This window comes from Pseudophryne corroboree, chromosome 4 (assembly GCF_028390025.1).
Source record: "Pseudophryne corroboree isolate aPseCor3 chromosome 4, aPseCor3.hap2, whole genome shotgun sequence".
Classification (NCBI taxonomy): domain Eukaryota; kingdom Metazoa; phylum Chordata; class Amphibia; order Anura; family Myobatrachidae; genus Pseudophryne; species Pseudophryne corroboree.
In genome coordinates, this window is record NC_086447.1 from 648,200,398 (window position 1) to 648,223,091 (window position 22,694).

At 48.2% G+C, this 22,694-nt stretch overlaps 1 protein-coding gene across 4 annotated transcripts in view; it reads left to right on the forward strand.

Moving 5' to 3' along the window:
• PHF10 (PHD finger protein 10) overlaps positions 1 to 22,694 on the forward strand; it is a 368,645-nt gene that overhangs the window by 328,314 nt on the left and 17,637 nt on the right. For all 4 annotated transcript variants that reach the window (XM_063917747.1, XM_063917748.1, XM_063917745.1 and 1 more), the window contains one exon: positions 20,975 to 21,163. In XM_063917747.1, coding sequence (XP_063773817.1) covers positions 20,975 to 21,163 — 189 coding nt within the window. The remainder of the gene's footprint in view (positions 1 to 20,974; positions 21,164 to 22,694) is intronic.

A 22,694-nucleotide genomic window follows, 5' to 3' on the forward strand; every position in this document is an offset into this window, starting at 1 on the left:
CACTAGATCACCAGGGCATGGGCGCAGGTCGGGTTTTCTCTCTAAACCACTTCTTATATCGCCCATAGTACCCGGTGGTTTTGCCAGCAAGGAGGATAAGGCTTAGACCTGAAGCCCCTCCCCCAGCCCCAGGGCGCCATTTCCCGCAAATGTTCCCGCCCTGGAGCTGCATATCTGTCTTTTCCTCACTCCCAGTCAGTGTCTGCGGCACCATTATCCCTCCGCTCACTGTACTTGGGACTGCTTGGGCAAATCCTCCTATGTAAAGCCACCTGGTTGTCAGCGCTGTGCCTTTACATGACACTTAAGTATTCTATCTGCCTTTTTAGACAGTGATAGTTAAGAAAGAGTGCACTTAGTCAGGGTTTTATAGTACAATTACCCTGTGATATACATCCAGTTCTTACTGTGTACTGTTATATCTACTGTTATATAGCTGTGTAAGCTAGTCCACTGCAGTATTATTGTTAGTAATAACCTCTGCATTGTACAAACTGTGACCTTCTGTGTGTGCATTTGATAGCTGAGTGTTGTCCATCTCGTGTGTGTCACTCAACTTGATATCCCTATATTCTATAACCTGAGGGGGCTTGGTGCGTCAGGTGTTATCTAATATAGGATTTTCACAAAGATATACTGTATTACGTATTTTTCTCTGTGATTTGGTCACCATATCTCTCCTTTATCTCTGCTAGTGCTGACTACACTGCGCAGGGGTTTGGGATATTGTGCTGCTGATAATTGTACTGTGTTACCCCATACTGCAAGTTATATCATGTCTGCTTCTGAGGGTAACGGTTCTGGGGCGGAACACACTGCTGGTGTTGCTGAAGCCACAGGCACATATGAGGAGAATATAGCAGCTGTGGGCTCTGGTTCTGGGGGCTCCTTGACCCCCAGTGGGACTGTGGCAACGGAGGCACATACTGACCCACCGTGGGCCGCTTTTTCCACGCTTCTGCATACGCTAGTTCATAAACTAACACCTCCTATGGGACCCCCAATGCCGGTACAACTGTATGTGGGCCATGCAGCTAACCTGCCGTGGGCGGACGATTTATCTGCCCAATTAAAGAAGTTGAACCAGTCCTTGACTACTAAAAAGTCTGACCAACACTCGCCTAAGTCCAAGAGGTCCTCTAAGCGAGCGCTAGTCTCCTCACAATCCACTGCTGTCACTGACACCTCGTCTGATGAGGACGGGACTTACACTGACCCCACAGGTTCTGTCTCGGATACGGCTGATGGGGAGGGTAGTTTACATGTGGATGTTCCTGACCTTTTGGAGGCTATTAAATTAATTCTGCAGATTACGGATGAGCCATCCGTGCTTCCTAAGAAACCAGATAGGTTCAGGCGTCAGAAGGTGGTTAAACAGGTTTTACCTCACTCTGATCACCTAGTGGATATACATCAGGAACCCTGGGAAAACCCGGGTACGAAGTTTGTGCCTCAAAAGAGGATGCTGGCTCGCTATCCCCTCGTGCCAGAGCTGTCTAAGAATTGGGAAACACCTGCTCCAGTGGACTCGCATGTGGCTAGGATGGTGGTTTCCTCAGCTCTACCTGTCACTACCGTCACATCTCTGAAAGAGCCTAGGTATAAACGTGTGGAGGGTTGTCTAAAAGTGATTTACACCCTCACGGGTGCTGCACAAAGGCCTACTATTGCAGCTTCATGGGCTGCTGAGGCTATTGAAGCATGGGCCTTGGAGTTAGAAGCTGAAATCTCCTCTGACCATGCTAGACAATGCTTGTCATATATTGCCACAGCTTCTCGATATATTAAAGAGGCGGCTTCTGATGCCGATATCCTGGCAGCCAAGGCCTCTACTACGTCAGTCCTGGCTCGCTGGATATTGTGGCTGAGATCCTGGTCTGTGGATCTGGACTCTAGAAAAACCCTGGAGGTACTCCCTTTCAAGGGAGATATTTTGTTTGTGGAGGACTTAAATAAGATAGTGGCTGACTTGGCTACTGCCAAAACTGCCTGTCTTCCTAATACCGCTCCTTCTGTGTCGAAGGCTAAAGGTACGTCCTTTCGACCCTTTCGTCCTTCAGGTAAAGCAAAAGGTCAGGCGTACCATAAGCAGGCCCGCACTTCCAAACCTGGTAAGCCGAAGCCCAAAAGAGCCTGGGCTGCCCGTCAGCCAGCTGCCAAGACAGATAAGCCTGCCGCATGACGGGGCGGGGATCCCAGGGTGGGAGGCCGGCTTCTAGGGTATACCCAGGAATGGTTGAAGACCACTTCAGATGCCTGGGTACGGGAAGTCGTCACTCGAGGTTACGCCATTGCCTTCAAAAACCGACCCCCTCATCGATTTTGCCAGACATACGTCCCTTTGGACAGGACAAAGGCAAAAACTCTACACTCTGTGGTACAGACAGGAGTCGTAGTACAGGTGCCTCTTGCTCAGAGGGGCCGGGGGTACTATTCTCCGCTGTTTCTAGTCCCGAAACCGAATGGGTCCTCCCGGCCCATTCTCAACCTCAAGGCATTGAACAGGTTTTTGAAGATTTCCAAGTTCCGTATGGAAACCCTTCGCTCTATAGTTCTGGCCTTGGAACCTGGGGACTACATGGTCTCCTTGGACATACAGGATGCTTACCTGCATATTCCTATAGCAGTGTCACATCAACAATACCTGAGGTTTGCTATTGGCAACATCCATTACCAGTTTCGGGCGTTACCTTTTTGGTTTAACAACGGCTCCGCGAGTCTTCACCAAAGTTATGGCGGTGATGACAGTGGTACTCCACCATCAAGGGGTCAGGATATTGCCGTATCTGGACGACTTGTTAATCCTGGCAAATTCCCCAGATCTTCTCCTGTGTCATCTGGATATGACGGTCCGGTTTCTAAAAGCCCACGAGTGGCTCATCAACTGAAAGAAATCCACCCTGGTCCCTGCTCAGAGCATGGTGTACCTGGGAGCGCTGTTAGACACTCACAACCAGAGGTTGTTCTTGTCTCAGGAGAAAGTCCTGAAGCTTTAGGACAGGATTCGTTGCTTCCTTTCTCGTCCGCAATTGTCGATACATTCGGCTATGCAGGTGCTGGGCCTCATGGTGTCAGCATTCGACATGGTGGAGTATGCTCAATTCCATTCTCGCCCCCTCCAGAAGCTGATTCTAGCCAAGTGGGACGGCCTGCCTCACCGGATCAGGTCTCAGATGATCTCACTGACTCCAGAGGTCCGTCTGTCGCTGCTCTGGTGGCTCCAGGACCAACAATTGTGCAGGGGCCGTCCCTTCTGGATATCCAACTGGGTCCTGTTGACGACAGATGCCAGTCTAAGAGGTTGGGGCGCGGTGCTGGAGCAGCACTCCTTACAGGGTCGGTGGACCAAGGAGGAATCTCCTCTCGATCAACAATCTGGAGTTGCGGGCAGTCTTCAATGCGTTGAACCTGGTCCAGCATTTAATTCAGAACCATCCTGTTCAAGTACAGTCTGACAACGCCACCACAGTGGCTTACATAAATCATCAAGGCGGCACTCGAAGCCGTTTGGCAATGAAGGAAGCCTCACGGATTCTACAGTGGGCAGAACGCCATCTACCGGCAATATCGGCAATATTCATTCTGGGAGTCCTGAATTGGGAAGCTGACTTTCTCAGTCGTCAGGATGTGCATGCCGGCGAGTGGGGCCTCCATCCAGTAGTGTTTCAACTTCTCGTGGAAAGGTGGGGTCTTCCAGATGTGGATCTGATGGTGTCTCGACACAATCACAAGGTTCCGGTCTTCGGAGCAAGGACAAGGGATCCTCAAGCAGTATTCGTGGATGCGCTGGCGGTGCCGTGTAGATTTCGGCTGCCGTACGTGTTCCCTCCGGTGTCACTCCTGCCCAGGGTAATTCGGAAGTTCAAGCAAGAAAAAGGAAATCTGCTTCTCATAGCTCCGGCGTGGCCCAGACGGCACTGGTTCTCAGACCTGCAAGGCCTATCGTCAGAGCGTCCACTTTTACTTCCACAACGCCCAGACCTCCTCGTTCAGGGCCCTTGTGTCTACCAGGACCTAGCCTGGCTATCTTTGACGGCGTGGCTCTTGAAGCTTCCGTCTTGAGGACTAAGGGTTTTTCTGAAGAGGTCATTAAAACTATGTTGCGGGCCCGGAAACCGGCTTCTGCTCGGATTTACCATAGGGTCTGGCATTCATATTTTGTTTGGTGCGCATCGAACAATTATGACACTTCCAAGTTTAGTACAGCCAAACTTTTGGCTTTTCTGCAGCAGGGCCTAGATTTAGGCCTGCGTCTTGCCTCCCTCAAGGTTCATATTTCTGCCTTGTCAGTGTGGTTTTAGAGAAAAATTGCGACTTTACCTGATGTTCATACTTTCACTCAGGGTGTGTTGCGTATCCAACCTTCCTATGTCCCGCCTGTGGCTCCTTGGGACTTGTCGGTGGTTTTAGAGGCGTTGCAGGAGCCTCCATTTGAACCTCTTGGTTCAGCTGACCTTAAGTGGCTTTCCCTTAAGGTGGTGTTCTTGCTGGCTATTGCCTCTGCAAGAAGAGTGTCGGATCTGGGTGCCTTGTCTTGTAGTTCCCCATATCTGATTTTTCACCGTGACTGGGCGGTTCTTAGGACTCGTCCCAGATATTTACCTAAGGTGGTTTCTTCGTTCCACCTTAATCAGGAGATTGTTGTTCCAGCCTTTGTCTCTCCTGATTTGTCTCCCAAAGAGCGGTCTTTGGATGTGGTACGGACTCTCCGTATCTATGTGAAGAGAACTGCTTCTATTCGAAAATCTGATTCTCTTTATTTTGTTTGGATTTCACAAACATAGCTGGCCTGCTCACAAGCAGACCCTGGCCAGATGGATTAGAATGGTGATTGCACATGCTTATGTGAAGGCTGGTCTGTCAGCTCCTGCTCACATTACGGCCTATTCTACTCGGTCTGTTGGACCTTCTTGGGCGGCCCACCGTGGTGCGACTCTTGATCAGTTGTGCAAGGCGGCTACGTGGTCCTCCGGGAACACGTTCATAAGGTTCTGTGCCTTCGATACTGCCACTTCCCAGGATGCTTCCTTTGGACGCCGGGTTCTTGTGCCCGCTACACTGCGTCCCCTCCCATAAGGAACTGCTTTAGGACATCCCCATTGTCCAGACTTGTGGAGCCCAGTGTACCCCACAGCAGAAAACAAGTTTTATGATAAGAACTTACCCTTGTTAAAACTCTTTCTGCGAGGTACACTGGGCTCCACAAGGCGCCCACCCTGACGCACTTAGCTTCTTTGGGTTGATATGGCATTAGCCGCTGACACTTCTCTTGTCATGAGAGTGTGGTATATGTGGCTACTAACCGTTGTTGTCTCTTTTCCTGCTACTGCATTGGACTGGTTAACTAAAACTGAGCTCCTGTGCTGGGAGGCAGGGTGATATTGGAGGCGGCGCTGTGCATTCTGGGAACAGTCAAAGCTTTGAGTCTGTTGGTGCCTCGTATCAAGATCCTACTCTACACCCCATTGTCCAGACTTGTGGAGCCCAGTGTACCTCGCAGAAAGAGTTTTAACAAAGGAAAGTTCTTACCATAAAACTCGTTTTCTCTCTCCTAGAAATACATATAGATTAAAAGGTAACTTTGTGTAATAAAATATATCTCTCCTCCGGAGTTAACATGATTTATGTTCAGTTAATTGGTAACAATTGTAACCAGACTAGTTACTTATATTCAAATGTAGCAGTTCGGGATGATCACCGTTCTGAATGAGTATAGTATTATATTTACCTCTAGACGTCTTATAAATGTCGAGCTGCGGGCGCCTTTGCTTGTGGCTATCCTCCCGATGGTGATGCACTCGCCACTGTGGAATGGGTGTCCGGCCGCAAATATTCCGCTCACTTGTGTCTAAAGTGAATTGTAGCCGGGACGCCGGCAATACAGCAATACTTATATTATGATTCGGAACTGTGATCACCCCGAACTGTTACATTTGTATATAAGTAACTAGTGTGGTTACAATTGTCACCAATTAACTGAACATAAATCGTTAACTCCGGAGGAGAGATGTTCTGGGAGTTCGTGATAAAGATACATCTTTTATTACACAAAGTTACCTTTTAATCTATATGTATTTCTAGGAGAGAAAAAGTAAATATTTATGCTATCACTTTTCCTGAAAGCTTGTATATTACTGTATTTTGATCTGTACGTATAAATGTGTTAACTTAATACGAGCCTTCTTAATTACTCCTAATTATTCATACATTTGGAGGACCATTAGCTATATTATAGAATTTTAAACAAATTAATATAATTCAAGCCTATGGGAAATGGGTATCCACAAGCGCAGTAATTATTACACACTTGTCTTTTCCTTAGTACAAGTAAGTTTCAGTGTAGCGCTGCATTGCAGAAACAGTGGGGGAACTTGTCCGTTGTAGTAGCATAGGTTCAATATACACTGCTCAAAAAAATAAAGGGAACACTAAAATAACACATCCTAGATCTGAATTAATGAAATATTCTTATTAAATACTTTGTTCTTTACATAGTTGAATGTGCTGACAACAAAATCACACAAAAATTATCAATGGAAATCAAATTTATTAACCCATGGAGGTCTGGATTTGGAGTCACACTCAAAATTAAAGTGGAAAAACACACTACAGGCTGATCCAACTTTGATGTAATGTCCTTAAAACAAGTCAAAATGAGGCTCAGTAGTGTGTGTGTCCTCCACGTGCCTGTATGACCTCCCTACAACGCCTGGGCATGCTCCTGATGAGGTGGCGGATGATCTCCTGAGGGATCTCCTCCCAGACCTGGACTAAAGCATCCGCCAACTCCTGGACAGTCTGTGGTGCAACGTGGCGTTGGTGGATAGAGCGAGACATGATGTCCCAGATGTGCTCAATTGGATTCAGGTCTGGGGAACAGGCGGGCCAGTCCATAGCATCAATGCCTTCATTTTGCAGGAACTGCTGATACACTCCAGCCACATGAGGTCTAGCATTGTCTTGCATTAGGAGGAACCCAGGGCCAACCGCACCAGCATATGGTCTCACAAGGGGTCTGAGGATCTCATCTCGGTACCTAATGGCAGTCAGGCTACCTCTGGCGAGCACATGGAGGGCTGTGCGGCCCCCCAAAGAAATGCCACCCCACACCATTACTGACCCACTGCCAAACCGGTCATGCTGGAGGATGTTGCAGGCAGCAGAACGTTCTCCTTGGCATCTCCAGACTCTGTCACGTCTGTCACGTGCTCAGTGAGAACCTGCTTTCATCTGTGAAGAGCAAAGGGCGCCAGTGGCGAATTTGCCAATCTTGGTGTTCTCTGGCAAATTCCAAACGTCCTGCACGGTGTTGGGCTGTAAGCACAACCCCCACCTGTGGACGTCGGGCCCTCATACCATCCTCATGGAGTCTGTTTCTGATCGTTTGAGTAGACACATGCACATTTGTGGCTTGCTGGAGGTCATTTTGCAGGGCTCTGGCAGTGCTCCTCCTGTTCATCCTTGCACAAAGGCAGAGGTAGCGGTCCTGCTGCTGGGTTGTTGCCCCCCTATGGCCTCCTCCACATCTCCTGATGTACTGGCCTGTCTCCTGGTAGCGCCTCCATGCTCTGGACACTACGCTGACAGACACAGCAAACCTTCTTGCCACAGCTCGCATTGATGTGCCATCCTGGATGAGCTGCACTACCTGAGCCACTTGTGTGGGTTGTAGTCTCTGTCTCATGCTACCACTAGTGTGAAAGCACCGCCAGCTTTCAAAAGTGACCAAAACATCAGCCAGAAAGCATATGAGCTGAGAAGTGGTCTGTGGTCACCACCTGCAGAACAACTCCTTTATTGGGGGTGTCTTGCTAATTGCCTATAATTTCCACCTGTTGTCTATTCCATTTGCACAACAGCATGTGAAATTGATTGTCAATCAGTGTTGCTTCCTAAGTGGACAGTTTGATTTCACAGAAGTGTGATTGACTTGGAGTTACATTGTGTTGTTTAAGTGTTCCCTTTATTTTTTTGAGCAGTGTACAAAGCAGATCTATTCTGCTGAACACCTCAATCAATAAGCAATAGTGGGCACTAATCTTCTTAGGTTGTTAATAATTGCTGCCATACAGCACACCACAGCAGTGCCAGTGATGCCCAGCAGTCTATACAGCAGCAGTATTAATGCTTAGTGACATTCTAGTAGTAACCGCGATACACGTCATTAAAACCTCAGCAGTAGTAAATCCGTTTTAGCAATACACAGTATTATGCCAGCATTAGCAAAAATTTACTTTATTTCTACCAGTAGTATTAATGTGCAATAATATTTCAGCCATAATAGTGCCCAGAAATATGCCACCAGTAGAAGTGTCCAATAATGTCAGCTGTAGTATTAGTGTATATTAACATGTATTGAAGTAATCTTAAGCCACTAGTAATTATCTCGCTGTGGTGGTGATGTACTAAGCCTTCGAGAGTGATAAAGTGTAGAGAGAGAAACTATCAACCAATCGGCTCCTAACTGCCATTTTTCAAACACAGCCTGTAACATGGCAGTTAGGAGCTCATTGGCTTGTACTTTATCTCTCCATTTTATCACTCTCCAAATTTTAGTACATTTCCCCGTTTCTGATGTTGTAAAGCGCAACAGAATATGGGCTATATAAGAAACTGTAAATAACTAATGTTCTGACTTTCTCCTCTTTATTTTCTCCCAAATCCAGCCATATATCCTATCAGACAGTAGAGCAGCTGTGCTATCATTTCGGTTAACGTGGCATGATTTTAGTGTTGTCATCATCTTATGGTCAGTGGACAATTAGATGCTGATGGAAAGCATGTAACATATTGCATTGTTATGTGAGACTGGTGGCAAGCAGGCAGCACTACAGATTTTCACCCTTCTGGAAATCTCCCTCATTCCAAATGCAGGAAGTTAAACATTTCAAAATATAAAATAGGAATTTAATACCTACCGGTAATTCATATTCTCGTAGTCCGTAGTCGGAACTGTACTTTTGTACCATGGGGTATAGATTGAGTCCACTGGAGCCTGGCACTTTAAAAACCTTTAGTGTGTGCTGGCTCCTCCTCTATGCCCCTCCTACCAGACTCAGTCTAGGAAAATTGTGCCCGAGGAGACGGACATACCATGAGAGAAGAAACGTATACAACAGTGGTGAGGCAACAAGCCAACACACAACCATAAGCAACAAAGGAACGCTAACCGGAACAGAGGGTAGAAACGTCCATAACAACAAGCATAGCAAAGCTAACCGAACAAAACCAAGGGACCGCAACGGCGAACCAACCAAAACACTTACAGCAAGTAAGCAGGATTTGAAGCACTGAGGTGGGTGCCTAGTATCCACTACGGACTACGAGAAAAGGAATTACCGGTAGGTATTAAATTCCTATTTTCTCTAACGTCCTAGTGGATACTGGGGAACTGTACTTTAGTACTGTGGGGAAGTCCCAAAGCTCCAAAAACAGGTTGGAGAGTGCTGAGACCCCTGTAAAACCGCCTGACCAAACTGAAGGCCAAGGTGTCGAACCAATAAAACTGTACAAAAGTATTCGAACCAGACCAAGTAGCAGCTCGGCACAACTGCAAGGCCGAGACACCCCGGGCAGCCGCCCAGGAAGAACCCACCAGCCTCGTCCAGTGGGCCTGAATAGACGTCTGCACAGGCAGAGCAGCCAAAGTATAGGCCTGGTGTATAGTCAGCCTGAGCCAGCTTAGAAGCCGGCCGACCAATCTTGGTGGCATCATAAAGGACAAACAGCGAGTCAGATTTCCGATGACAAGCCGTCTTGACATAAATCCTCAGAGCCCTCACCACATCCAAGAACTCTGGGCCCACGGAATCGTCAGCCAACACCAGAACCACAATAGGCTGATTCACGTGAAAAGCTGACACCACCTTAGGCAAAAATTGAGGTTGGGTTCTGAGTTCAGCCCTGTCCTCATGAAAAAACAATTACAGGCTCTTACAGGATAAGGCCCCCAGTTCATAGACACGCCGTAGAGATGCCAATGCCAGCAACATGACAGTCTTCCAAGTGTGAAGCTTCAATTCCACCTTTTGTAAAGGTTCAAACCAATCTGATTGAAAAAAGGACAAAACCACATTGAGATCCCACGGAGCCGTGGGAGGGACGAAAGGCGGTTGTATATGAAGAACCCCTTTCAGGAAAGTCTGCACCTCTGGCAACAACGCAATTTATTTCTGAAAGCAAATCAAGAGCGCCAAAATCCGTACTTTGATGGAGCCCAATCGTAGGCCCATATCCACACCTGCTTGCAGGAAGAGCAGAAAATGACCAGTTCGAAATTCCACGGGAGAAACCTTTCTACCCTCACACCAAGAAACATATTTCTTCCAGATACAGTGGTAGTGTTTTGACGTAACTGTCTTCCGGGCCTGTACCATAATGGAAATAACCTTGGAGGGAAGTCCCTTTCTGGCTAGAATTTCCCTCTCCACTTCTAAGCCATCAAATGTAGCCGCTGTAAGTCTGAATAGACGAACGGTCCTCGCTGAAGAAGATCCTTTTAAAGTGGTAGAGGCCAGGGTTCCTCCAGAGACATGGTCAAGAGGTCTGCATACCAGGCCCGTCGAGGCCAATCCGGGGCAATTAGAATTGCCTGAACGCTTTCCCTTTTGAGTCTTTTTAGAACCCTTGGAATGAGCGGGATTGGCAGAAACAGGTAAACCAACTGGTAATCCCAAGGAGACGTCAGCGTGTCCGCCTGCTACCACCTGCGGATCCCTTGTTCTGGAACAGTAACGGCGTAGCTTTTTATTTAGGCAAGAATCCTTTAGATCTATCTGTGGACACCCCCACTGGCGAATCAATTGTTGAAACACCTGAGGATGAAGGCCCCATTCCCCCAGATGGAGGTCGTGCCTGCTGTGGAAGTCAGCCTCCCAGTTGTCCACTCCTGGAATGAATATGGCTGAGATGGACCTTGAGGAGTTTTTTTGACACCTCTCGCATTGCTGCCTTGCTTCTTGTTCCCCCTTGTCGGTTTATGTATGCCACTGCCGTTGCGTTGTCAGACTGAACTTGGATAGCTTGTTCCCAGAGGAGATAGGAGGCCTGAAGAATGGCATTGTAAGTCGCCCTGAGTTCCAGGATGTTTATCGATAGTGTTGATTCTTGACCACATCCCCTGGAACTGGGCCCACTGAGTCACAGCCCCCCATCCCCGGAGGCTTGCATCCGTTATCAGCAGAGTCCACGAGTGGGTACCGAAACTCCGGCCTTCCACCACATGAGGAACTTGTAGCCATCATAACAGCGAAATCCGTGCCTTTGGAGATAAGGTCACAATCCGATGCCTATGCAGATGAGACCCTGACCATTTGTCCAGCAAATCCAGTTGAAAAGGCCCGGGCATGAAACCTAATGTATTGGACTGCTTCGTCACCATCTTGCACAGCAAGCGTATGCAAAGATGTATTGAGACCTCGCGGGGTCGGAGCACTGAGCGCATCATAGCTTGGAGAGCTAGTGCCTTGTCCAAAGGAAGGAACACCTACTGAGACACCGTATTCAGTATCATTCCCAGGAACTGCAGACGTTGGGACGGTTCCAAGTGAGATTTCCAAAAATTCAGAATCCATCCATGATTTGTCAGCAGGCGAGTTGTCAGGTCGATGCTTTTCAGCAGACGGTCCCTGGACATTGCTTTTATCAGGGGATCGTCCAAGTAAGGGACAATGTTGACACCCATTTTGCGCAGTTGCTGCATCATCTTCGCCATGAGCTTAGTGCAGACCTGTGGTGCTGTGGAGAGACCAAAGGGTAAGGCCTGAAACTGGAAGTGGCTGCCCAAGATGGCGAACTTGAGGTAAGACTGATGAGGAGGCCACATAGGGATGTGTAGGTAAGCATCCTTGTCATCTAGGGACACAAAGAATTCCACCTCCTCCAGACCGGACACCACGACCCGCAGGGATTCCATCTTGAATTTGAAAACCTGCAGATAAGGGTTCAAAACCTTCAGATTTAAGATGGGCCGCACCGAACCGTCCAGTTTTGGCACGACAAAAAGACTGGAGTAAAACACCCTGTTGTGTAACAGAGGAGGTACTGGAACCAAGACTCCCTTCTGTACAAGTTTCCGAATGGCTTCTTGCAAGGTAACTTTTGCTGCGGGTAAAGCTGGCAAGCTGAAAAATCTGTGAGGAGGTAGTGTTTGAAATTCTAGCTGGTATCCTTGAGAAATGAGGTTCCTCACTCAAGGATCCCGGCAGGACTTTTCCCACACGAGGGTGAAGCGTTGAAGGCGAGCACCTACCGGAAAGTCGCCCTGGTGTTGGGGCCAACCATCACGCGGAAGGTTTTGTGGTCAAGGTTCCGGGTGTTTGGTTCAAGGAAGCTGCAGGTTTTCGGGGCTTACAACGAGATCCTCTAAGAGCATTGGAGGCTCCTCTGCCTCTTAATGTTGCCACACGAAAGGATTTCAAGGAGGGTCCAGAGTAAGAGCATCTAGCAGGAGGTGGAGCCGACGGCAGATAGGAATTCAACTCGTCTCCAAACAAAGCATCACCTGTAAAGGGAAGATTTTCCACCCCTCTTTTGGTATCAGCATCTGCTGACCATTGACGCAACCACAGTGCCCTGCGGGCCGAAACTGCCATAGCAGTAGTACAGCCATGTATCTGACACAATTCTTTAACAGCTTCACTCATAAAGTTTGCAACATCCTGTATGTGTTGCAGCAGCGTAATGATGATATCCTGGGGCAGTGGGTCAAAACCATTAATATTATCAGACCATTTGACCATTGCCTTTGAAATCCAACCACAAACTATCGTGGGACATTGTGCCATGCCCGCTGCCCGTTTCTCTAACGTCCTAAGTGGATGCTGGGACTCCGTAAGGACCATGAGGAATAGCGGCTCCGCAGGAGACTGGGCACAACTAAGAAAGCTTTAGGACTAACTGGTGTGCACTGGCTCCTCCCACTATGACCCTCCTCCAGACCTCAGTTAGATTTCTGTGCCCGGCCGAGCTGGATGCACACTAGGGGCTCTCCTGAGCTCCTAGAGAGAAAGTATATTTTAGGTTTTTTATTTTACAGTGAGATCTGCTGGCAACAGACTCACTGCAGCGAGGGACTAAGGGGAGAAGAAGCGAACCTACCTAACTGGTGGTAGCTTGGGCTTCTTAGGCTACTGGACACCATTAGCTCCAGAGGGATCGACCGCATGGAACCGGCCATTGATGTTCGGTCCCGGAGCCGCGCCTCCGGCCCCCTTACAGACCCAGAAGCAAGAAGAGTCCGGAAAATCGGCGGCAGAAGACATCAGTCTTCACCAAGGTAGCGCACAGCACTGCAGCTGTGCGCCATTGCTCCTCATACACACTTCACACTCCGGTCACTGAGGGTGCAGGGCGCTGGGGGGGGCGCCCTGAGCAGCAATAAAAACACCTTGGCTGGCAAATATATCACAATATATAGCCCCAGAGGCTATATATCCCAGAGGCTATATATGTGATAAACACCCCTGCCAGAATTCATTAAAAAGCGGGAGAAAAGTCCACCGAAAAAGGGGCGGAGCTATCTCCCTCCGCACACTGGCGCCATTTCTCCCTCACAGCTCCGCTGGAAGGAAGCTCCCTGGCTCTCCCCTGCAGTCTACACTACAGAAAGGGTAAAAAAGAGAGGGGGGGGGCGCTAAATTTAGGCGCAATATACATATAGCAGCTATAAGGGGATATAATTTAGTTAATCCCTGTATTATATAGCGCTCTGGTGTGTGCTGGCATACTCTCTCTCTGTCTCCCCAAAGGGCTTTGTGGGGTCCTGTCTCCTGTCAGAGCATTCCCTGTGTGTGTGCGGTGTGTCGGTACGGCTGTGTCGACATGTTTGATGAGGAGACTTATGTGGAGGCGGAGCAAATGCCTGTAAATGTGTTGTCACCCCCTGCGGGGCAGACACCTGAGTGGATGGACTTGTGGAAGGAATTACGTGAAAGTGTCGACTCCTTACATAAAAAATTTGATGACATGCCAAATGTGGGACAGCCGGCTTCTCAGCTCGTGCCTGCCCAGACGTCTCAAAGGCCATCAGGGGCTCTAAAACGCCCGCTACCTCAGATGGCAGACACAGATGTCAACACGGATACTGATACCAGTGTCGACGACGAAGAGACTAATGTTATGTCCAGTAGGGCCACTCGTTACATGATTGAGGCAATAAAAAATGTTTTACACATTTCTGATGTGACCCCAGGTACCACAAAAAAGGGTATTATGTTTGGAGAGAAAAAACTCCCAGTAGTTTTTCCCCCTTCTGAAGAATTAAATGAAGTGTGTGAAGTAGCGTGGGCTTGCCCAGATAAAAAATTGGTAATTTCTAAAAAGTTACTAATGGCGTACCCTTTCCCGCCAGAGGATAGGTCACGTTGGGAAACACCCCCTAAGGTGGATAAAGCGCTTACACGCTTATCAAAAAAGGTGGCACTACCGTCTCCGGATACGGCCGCCCTGAAGGAGCCTGCTGATAGAAAGCAGGAGGCTCTCCTGAAGGCTATATATACACACACTGGTATTATACTGAGACCAGCTATTGCTTCAGCATGGATGTGCAGTGCTGCTGCTGCATGGTCAGATTCCCTGTCAGAAAACATTGACACCCTAGACAGGGACACTATATTGCTGAACGTAGAGCATATTAAAGACGCTGTCTTATACATGAGAGATGCACAGAGGGATATTTGCCGGCTGGCATCTAAAATAAGTGCACTGTCCATTTCTGCCAGGAGAGGGTTATGGACTCGGCAGTGGACAGGTGATGCAGATTCTAAAAGGCACATGGAAGTTTTGCCTTATAAGGGTGAGGAGTTGTTCGGTGATGGTCTTTCAGACCTAGTGTCCACAGCAACGGCTGGGAAGTCAGCATTTTTACCACATGTCCCCACACAACCAAAGAAAGTACCGTATTATCAGGTACAGTCCTTTCGTCCCCAAAAGAGCAGGCGGGGTAGAGGCGCGTCCTTTCTGCCCAGAGGCAGAGGTAGGGGAAAAAAGCTGCAGCATACAGCCAGTTCCCAGGAACAAAAGTCCTCCCCCGCTTCTTCTTCTAAGTCCGCCGCATGACGCTGGGGCTCAACAGGCGGAGCCAGGTACGGTGGGGGCCCGTCTCAAAAACTTCAGCAATCAGTGGGCTCGCTCACAAGTAGATCCCTGGATCCTTCAAGTGGTATCTCAGGGGTACAGGCTGGAATTCGAGACATTTCCCCCCCGCCGTTTCCTCAAATCTGCCTTGCCAACAACTCCCTCAGGCAGGGAGGCTGTGATGGAGGCAATTCACAAGCTGTATTCCCAGCAGGTGATAGTCAAGGTGCCCCTACTTCAACAAGGACGGGGTTACTATTCCACAATGTTTGTGGTACCGAAACCGGACGGTTCGGTGAGACCCATTTTAAATTTGAAATCCTTGAACACATATATAAAAAAATTCATGTTCAAGATGGAATCGCTCAGGGCGGTTATTGCAAGCCTGGAAGAGGGGGATTACATGGTATCACTGGACATCAAGGATGCTTACCTGCATGTCCCCATTTACCATCCTCACCAGGAGTACCTCAGATTTGTGGTACAGGATTGTCATTACCAATTCCAGACGCTGCCGTTCGGCCTGTCCACGGCACCGAGGGTATTTACCAAGGTAATGGCCGAAATGATGATACTCCTTCGAAAAAAGGGAGTTTTAATTATCCCATACTTGGACGATCTCCTGATAAAGGCGAGGTCCAGAGAGCAGTTGTTGGTCGGGGTAGCACTATCTCGGGAAGTGCTACAACAGCACGGCTGGATTCTAAACATTCCAAAGTCACAGCTGGTTCCTGCGACATGTCTACTGTTCTTGGGGATGATTCTGGACACAGTCCAGAAAAAAGTGTTTCTCCCAGAGGAGCTGTCATCTCTAGTCAGAGGCCTCCTGAAACCAAAACAGGTGTCGGTGCGTCACTGCACGCGAGTCCTGGGAAGATGGTAGCTTCCTACGAAGCAATTCCATTCGGCAGGTTCCATGCCAGAACCTTTCAGTGGGACCTGTTGGACCAATGGTCCGGATCGCATCTTCAAATGCATCGGCTGATAACCCTGTCTCCAAGGACCAGGGTGTCTCTGCTGTGGTGGCTGCAGAGTGCTCATCTCAGAGAGGGCCGCAGATTCGGCATACAGGACTGGGTCCTGGTGACCACGGATGCCAGCCTTCGAGGCTGGGGGGCAGTCACACAGGGAAGAAACTTCCAAGGACTATGGTCAAGTCAGGAGACTTCCCTACACATAAATGTTCTGCAACTAAGGGCCATTTACAATGCCCTAAGTCAGGCAAAACACCTGCTTCAAAACCAGCCGGTACTGATCCAGTCAGACAACATCACGGCGGTCGCCCATGTAAACCGACAGGGCGGCACGAGAAGCAGGACGGCGATGGCAGAAGCCACAAGGATTCTCCGATGGGCGGAAAATCACGTGTTAGCACTGTCAGCAGTGTTCATTCCGGGAGTGGACAACTGGGAAGCAGACTTCCTCAGCAGGCACGACCTCCACCCGGGAGAGTGGGGACTTCATCCAGAAGTCTTCCAAATGATTGTAAACCGTTGGGAAAGGCCACAGGTGGACATGATGGCTTCCCGCCTAAACAAAAAGCTAGAAAAGTATTGCGCCAGGTCAAGAGACCCGCAGGCGATAGCTGTGGACGCTCTAATGACACCGTGGGTGTACCGGTCGGTTTGTGTTCCCTCCTCTTCCTCTCATACCAAAGGTACTGAGGATAATAAGGAGAAGAGGAGTAAGAACCATACTCATTGTTCCGGATTGGCCAAGAAGGGCTTGGTACCCGGAACTTCAAGAAATGATCTCAGAGGACCCATGGCCTCTGCTGCTCAGACAGGACCTGCTACAGCAGGGGCCCTGTCTGTTCCAAGACTTACCGCGGCTGCGTTTGACGGCATGGCGGTTGAACACCGGATCCTGAAGGAAAAGGGCATTCCGGAGGAAGTCATTCCTACGCTGATTAAAGCTAGGAAAGAAGTAACCGCAAACCATTATCACCGCATATGGCGGATATATGTTGCGTGGTGTGAGGCCAGGAAGGCCCCAACGGAAGAATTTCAGCTGGGTCGTTTCCTGCACTTTCTACAGACAGGGGTGACTATGGGCCTAAAATTGGGTTCCATTAAGGTCCAGATTTCGGCTCTATCGATTTTCTTCCAGAGAGAACTGGCTTCCCTACCTGAAGTTCAAACGTTTGTTAAGGGAGTGCTGCATATCCAGCCCCCTTTTGTGCCTCCAGTGGCACCTTGGGATCTCAACGTGGTGTTGAATTTCTTAAAGTCACATTGGTTTGAGCCACTTAAGACCGTGGATTTGAAATATCTCACGTGGAAAGTGGTCATGTTGTTGGCCTTGGCTTCGGCCAGGCGTGTATCAGAATTGGCGGCTTTGTCATGTAAAAGCCCTTATCTGATTTTCCATATGGATAGGGCAGAATTGAGGACTCGTCCCCAGTTTCTCCCTAAGGTGGTATCAGCTTTTCACTTGAACCAACCTATTGTTGTGCCTGCGGCTACTAGGGAACTTGGAGGACTCCAAGTTACTGGATGTAGTCAGGGCCTTGAAAATTTATGTTTCCAGGACGGCTGGAGGCAGGAAGACTGACTCGCTATTTATCCTGTATGCACCCAACAAACTGGGTGCTCCTGCTTCGAAGCAGACTATTGCTCGCTGGATTTGTAGCTCAATTCAGCTTGCGCATTCTGCGGCTGGACTGCCGCAGCCTAAATCTGTAAAAGCCCATTTCACGAGGAAGGTTGGCTCTTCTTGGGCGGCTGCCCGAGGGGTCTCGGCTTTACAACTTTGCCGAGCAGCTACTTGGTCAGGGGCAAACACGTTTGCAAAATTCTACAAATTTGATACCCTGGCTGAGGAGGACCTTGAGTTCTCTCATTCGGTGCTGCAGAGTCATCCGCACTCTCCCGCCCGTTTGGGAGCTTTGGTATAATCCCCATGGTCCTTACGGAGTCCCAGCATCCACTTAGGACGTTCGAGAAAATAAGATTTTACTCACCGGTAAATCTATTTCTCTTAGTCCGTAGTGGATGCTGGGCGCCCATCCCAAGTGCGGATTGTCTGCAATACTTGTATATAGTTATTGTTAACTAAAGGGTTATTGTTGAGCCATCTGTTGAGAGGCTCTGTTATGTTCATACTGTTAACTGGGTATAATATCACGAGTTATACGGTGTGATTGGTGTGGCTGGTATGAGTCTTACCCGGGATTCAAAATCCTTCCTTATTGTGTCAGCTCTTCCGGGTACAGTATCCTAACTGAAGTCTGGAGGAGGGTCATAGTGGGAGGAGCCAGTGCACACCAGTTAGTCCTAAAGCTTTCTTAGTTGTGCCCAGTCTCCTGCGGAGCCGCTATTCCCCATGGTCCTTACGGAGTCCCAGCATCCACTACGGACTACGAGAAATAGATTTACCGGTGAGTAAAATCTTATTATATATTGCTTTGAAAGTGGTCTCAATTTTACGGTCAGCTGGGTCTTTCAGGGATATTGTCCCCGGCAGTACCAGTTTTCGTGACAGTCTGGACACGGAAGTATCTACCGACAGGGGATTTTCCCATACCTTCCTGTCCTCAGCGGGGAGGGGAAAGGACGATAACCTCTGAGGAGTTTTGAATTTCTTGTCAGGGTTCACCCATGCCTCCCTGGCCAGGGAGTTTAATTCCTTTGACACAGAAATGTGGCTGGGGATTTTGGCTTTACATTAAAGTACAATTCTTCATCACATTCTGCCTACTGATCTGGTATGTTAAGAACTTCCCTTACAGCATAAATAAGGGCCTCCACCCCCGGGGACGGAGAGCTGTCCTCATCCATATCATCTGTTTCATCTAAATCATGCAAATCAGAATCAGACTGGAGCACCTGTGGAAGTGAGCGTTTAAGAGAGCCAAACAGAGGAGGCCGAGAAGCCTTTCTGTTATCAGCAGCTTTAGCAATACAAACCACAGACTGTCTCAACATCTGTCTTTCTCTCCTAGTTACAGCCAGTTCTGAATTTACATTCTGAATCATGCTCTTAGAAGTATCCAACCAGTCAGGTGCTTGGGAGCTGTTTCCCCTAGGGGATAATGAACACTGTTCACACATGAGGGACCCCTCATAAGAAGGAGTAGAATTACAAGCAGTACACATCAGTTTGTCAGCAGACATGATGTACACAATGACAATGCTGCGAAAACCCACTGATACACCTCCACATAGACCCCAGAGAGCCCCTGGAGTGATATAGAGAAAAAGGAGACCAGTACACCAACACTGCAGCACAGTGTATAGCGGAGTATGTGGATCACACTATCTTTTATGTGCAGCGGCGCTCCCCCCTTATTATGACCCGCTGGTACCAGTACAGAGTCTGTAACCGCCTGGGTCCGTGGAGGAGCAGCGTGCATGCAGCCTTGTGATCCGCAGCAGTAGGAAATGGCGCCTTCCCGCCTCTGGTCCCACTCTTCCGGGAAGCCCCGTAGTTGGCGCGCGGTCCCTCTTAGATTATACTGGCTGAAACATGTATATATACCATACTTACCGACTTTGTATTTCTCCTCTCCGGGAGAAGCCCGGAGAGGAGACGCTGCAGGTTTCTTCGGGGCGTGGGGCCGGACTGTGACATCACTAAGCCCCGCCCCCGCATCGGGAAATGCCGCGATTCGCGGGTCCGCGGAAAGGGGGCGGGGCTAAAATGACGCAATTTGCGTCATTTTAACCCCTTCTCCACCCGACGGACCCGCGAATGCGGGAGGTTATCTCTCCATCCTGCCCGCATCACTAGGGTGTGAGCAGGATGCGGGAGACCTGCCCACTCTTCCGGGGGTGCGGGGGGCTACCCCAAAAAACGTGAGCCTCCCGCAGCTTCCGGGAGAGTAGGTAAGTATGATATATACCAAACATAATGTATACCGACAGAGTCAGTGTGGTCTGACGGGCACCGCAGCTCGTGGCCCGTGACCGCTGCATGACATGCCGCCAAACCGCACTGGGGACCCGCTAACCAGGACCCCAGTGTTAACACTCACCGCACCCGTGTCTTTTCGGCATCTGTTAGAGGGTGGTGGCTTGCTGCTGGTGTGTGCACACAGTGTATCATGTGAAACAGCACCTCAGGAGCTCAGTGTCCTGTCAGGAGGGATTGCGAAACAATTAATCCTCAGGAGGTTGCTTTGGTCCCCCCTCTAAGTCCCACGAAGCAGGTAGACTGGTTGCCAACCAGTGTTACCTGGAAAAATAGAAAATAAAGGAAACTCTGGAGCTCCAGAGGAATGCACCCAGCTCCTTAGGCACATTTTTCTAAACTGAGTCTGGTAGGAAGGGCATAGAGGGGAGGAGCCAGCACACACACACACACACACACACACACACACACACACTCTCTCTAAAGGTTTTTAAAGTGCCAGGCTCCAGTGGACCCGATCTATACCCCATGGTACTAAAGTACAGTTCCCCAGTATCCACTAGGACGTTTGAGAAATCAGTATTAAAAATAAGCTTGCAAGTACACTCAGGACTTGTGTAAGCTATTAGTCAGCCACATAGGGCACCATGTACTAGAGAATCGGTCCAACCTCTGTAGCAAGCATAACAGAATGCAGTCAGGTTAAACCATCAATTCACAGAATATGGAAATTGTATACAGTCCATACAAAGAGGACAGGGACCATAACCCCATGTTACACAGGTGGTAAAAAATGTAATATAAACAGTGAGGAACTATGTTTCTTCCCATTTAGAGATAAACGCTTTGGAAACATATAAAGCCATCTAAAGAGTGGAGAAGTTGCCCACAGCACTCTGCTTCTATCTATTATTTTATTAGAATGTATGTGATAAATGCTAGAGTCTGGTTGCTATAGGCATACTAGAGATGGTCTCTCTGTTCTTTTGTCTATTAGTAGAATTTTCAACATGGCTTTCTCTCAAAAAAACGGTCTTGTTTTCCTTAGGTCACCCTTCGTGTTTGGATATGTCACCAGAGCTGGTTGCAGTAATAAAGAAATATCCTTGGCAATGCATGGAGTGCAAAACATGTATTATATGTGGGCAGCCTCATCATGAAGAAGAGATGATGTTTTGTGACCACTGTGACCGTGGCTACCATACTTTCTGTGTTGGTCTTGGTGCTCTTCCATCAGGTATCTTTTTGTTTTGTTTTCCATTGACATTTTATGTGTTTTCATCTCTTCTGAAGAACTTGTGTGACGACGTCTGTACATAACAAAAAAAAATAAAAAAAAATAGCAAGCTCATAAGTGAGCTTGCTATGGTGAGTGCTGAACTTTCTGTCTGTATATATTTGGGTTGGTGGCCATGGGCTGCATGCACCCTACCCTATGAGTGGTGAGTGCAGATATTGCACCCCGCTTCTGGGGTGGCGAGTGCTGTGGTTTTCTAGATTTGTTTTTATATATATATATATATATATATATATATATATATATATATATATATATATATATATAAATATATATATTTTATTTTATTTTTCACATGGATTGGGCTACTGCAGGTAAAACTATACCATTCAGCAGATCAGAGGGTGTACGTAGATAAAAATCTGTAATGTTTCAGTGTCCACACTATGTCCTTGTATTAAAAGAACGGGATGTAGTTATGTGACCGGCGGTCACGAGACAGCCACCTGCATACCGACCCCTGAAAATCCTGACAGTCTGCATGTCAACTAACAGGGAGTCGCCGAGCACGCAGCTTCTCGCTACTAGCGCAAGTTTTCGCCTGCAGCCCGGAGCCAGCCACAGCCAGGGACAGGGCAATGAGACCTACAGCGATCAAAATTGATAGCTGAAGGTGTAGGAACGGTCAGTGCAGCTGACTGTTATTACATTGCCCTGCACATCGAGGTGCTATCTTAGATAGTAGCACCAATATAGACAGGGGCGTGTAGCATTACTGGTGGGCGAATATCTTCAGAAAAGGGCCAAAGAGAGGTAGTTGGACTTCTGGACTGCAACGTTGACTATGCATTACAATGCCGTCAGTAGGGAGTATTCATGGTGAAGAGTGCTGTGTGAGCTGGGATCCCGGGCCAGGGGACACAGAACTACTTCTGGCACAGCAGGAGAATACAGGCATCTGTAATCCTATACTACTGTGGGGACCTAGTAGATTAGATACCATCCTGGCTTGTACTTGTTATAATGTACTGTGTGTGTATACAGGATTGCCAGCTGTTTCTAACTTAAAAATACAGTATTTAACAAAGTTCAGTTTCACCTCCAGTTACAATGAAAATAGCTATCCCATTAAAGTATGCCATCTTTGCTTTTATGGGTGAGACAGTTAGACAAGGTAGCATACCTTAAGTTTAACACTAAAGGGATACAGCTATTTACATTGTAATTATTTTGAGCAATAGAGTAGGATCTGCAGTATAGTGGGGTCCCTTATGGAGGGCTGCAGGCTTAGATGCACTGATCAATACATGAACTAAAACGCCACGGTTTTATTGCTAGTTAATATAGTAAGTGCAGAGCCCCTGTGATTTCTATTTAAACAATGTGATCACAAAATGTGTTGCACCCCAAATCTAGGAACAGGTGAGTGCCGTGGACTAGTGCTTTATATAAAATATATATGTGTGTGTGTGTGTGTGTGTGTGTGTGTGTGTGTGTGTGTGTGTGTGTGTGTGTGTGTGTGTATATATAG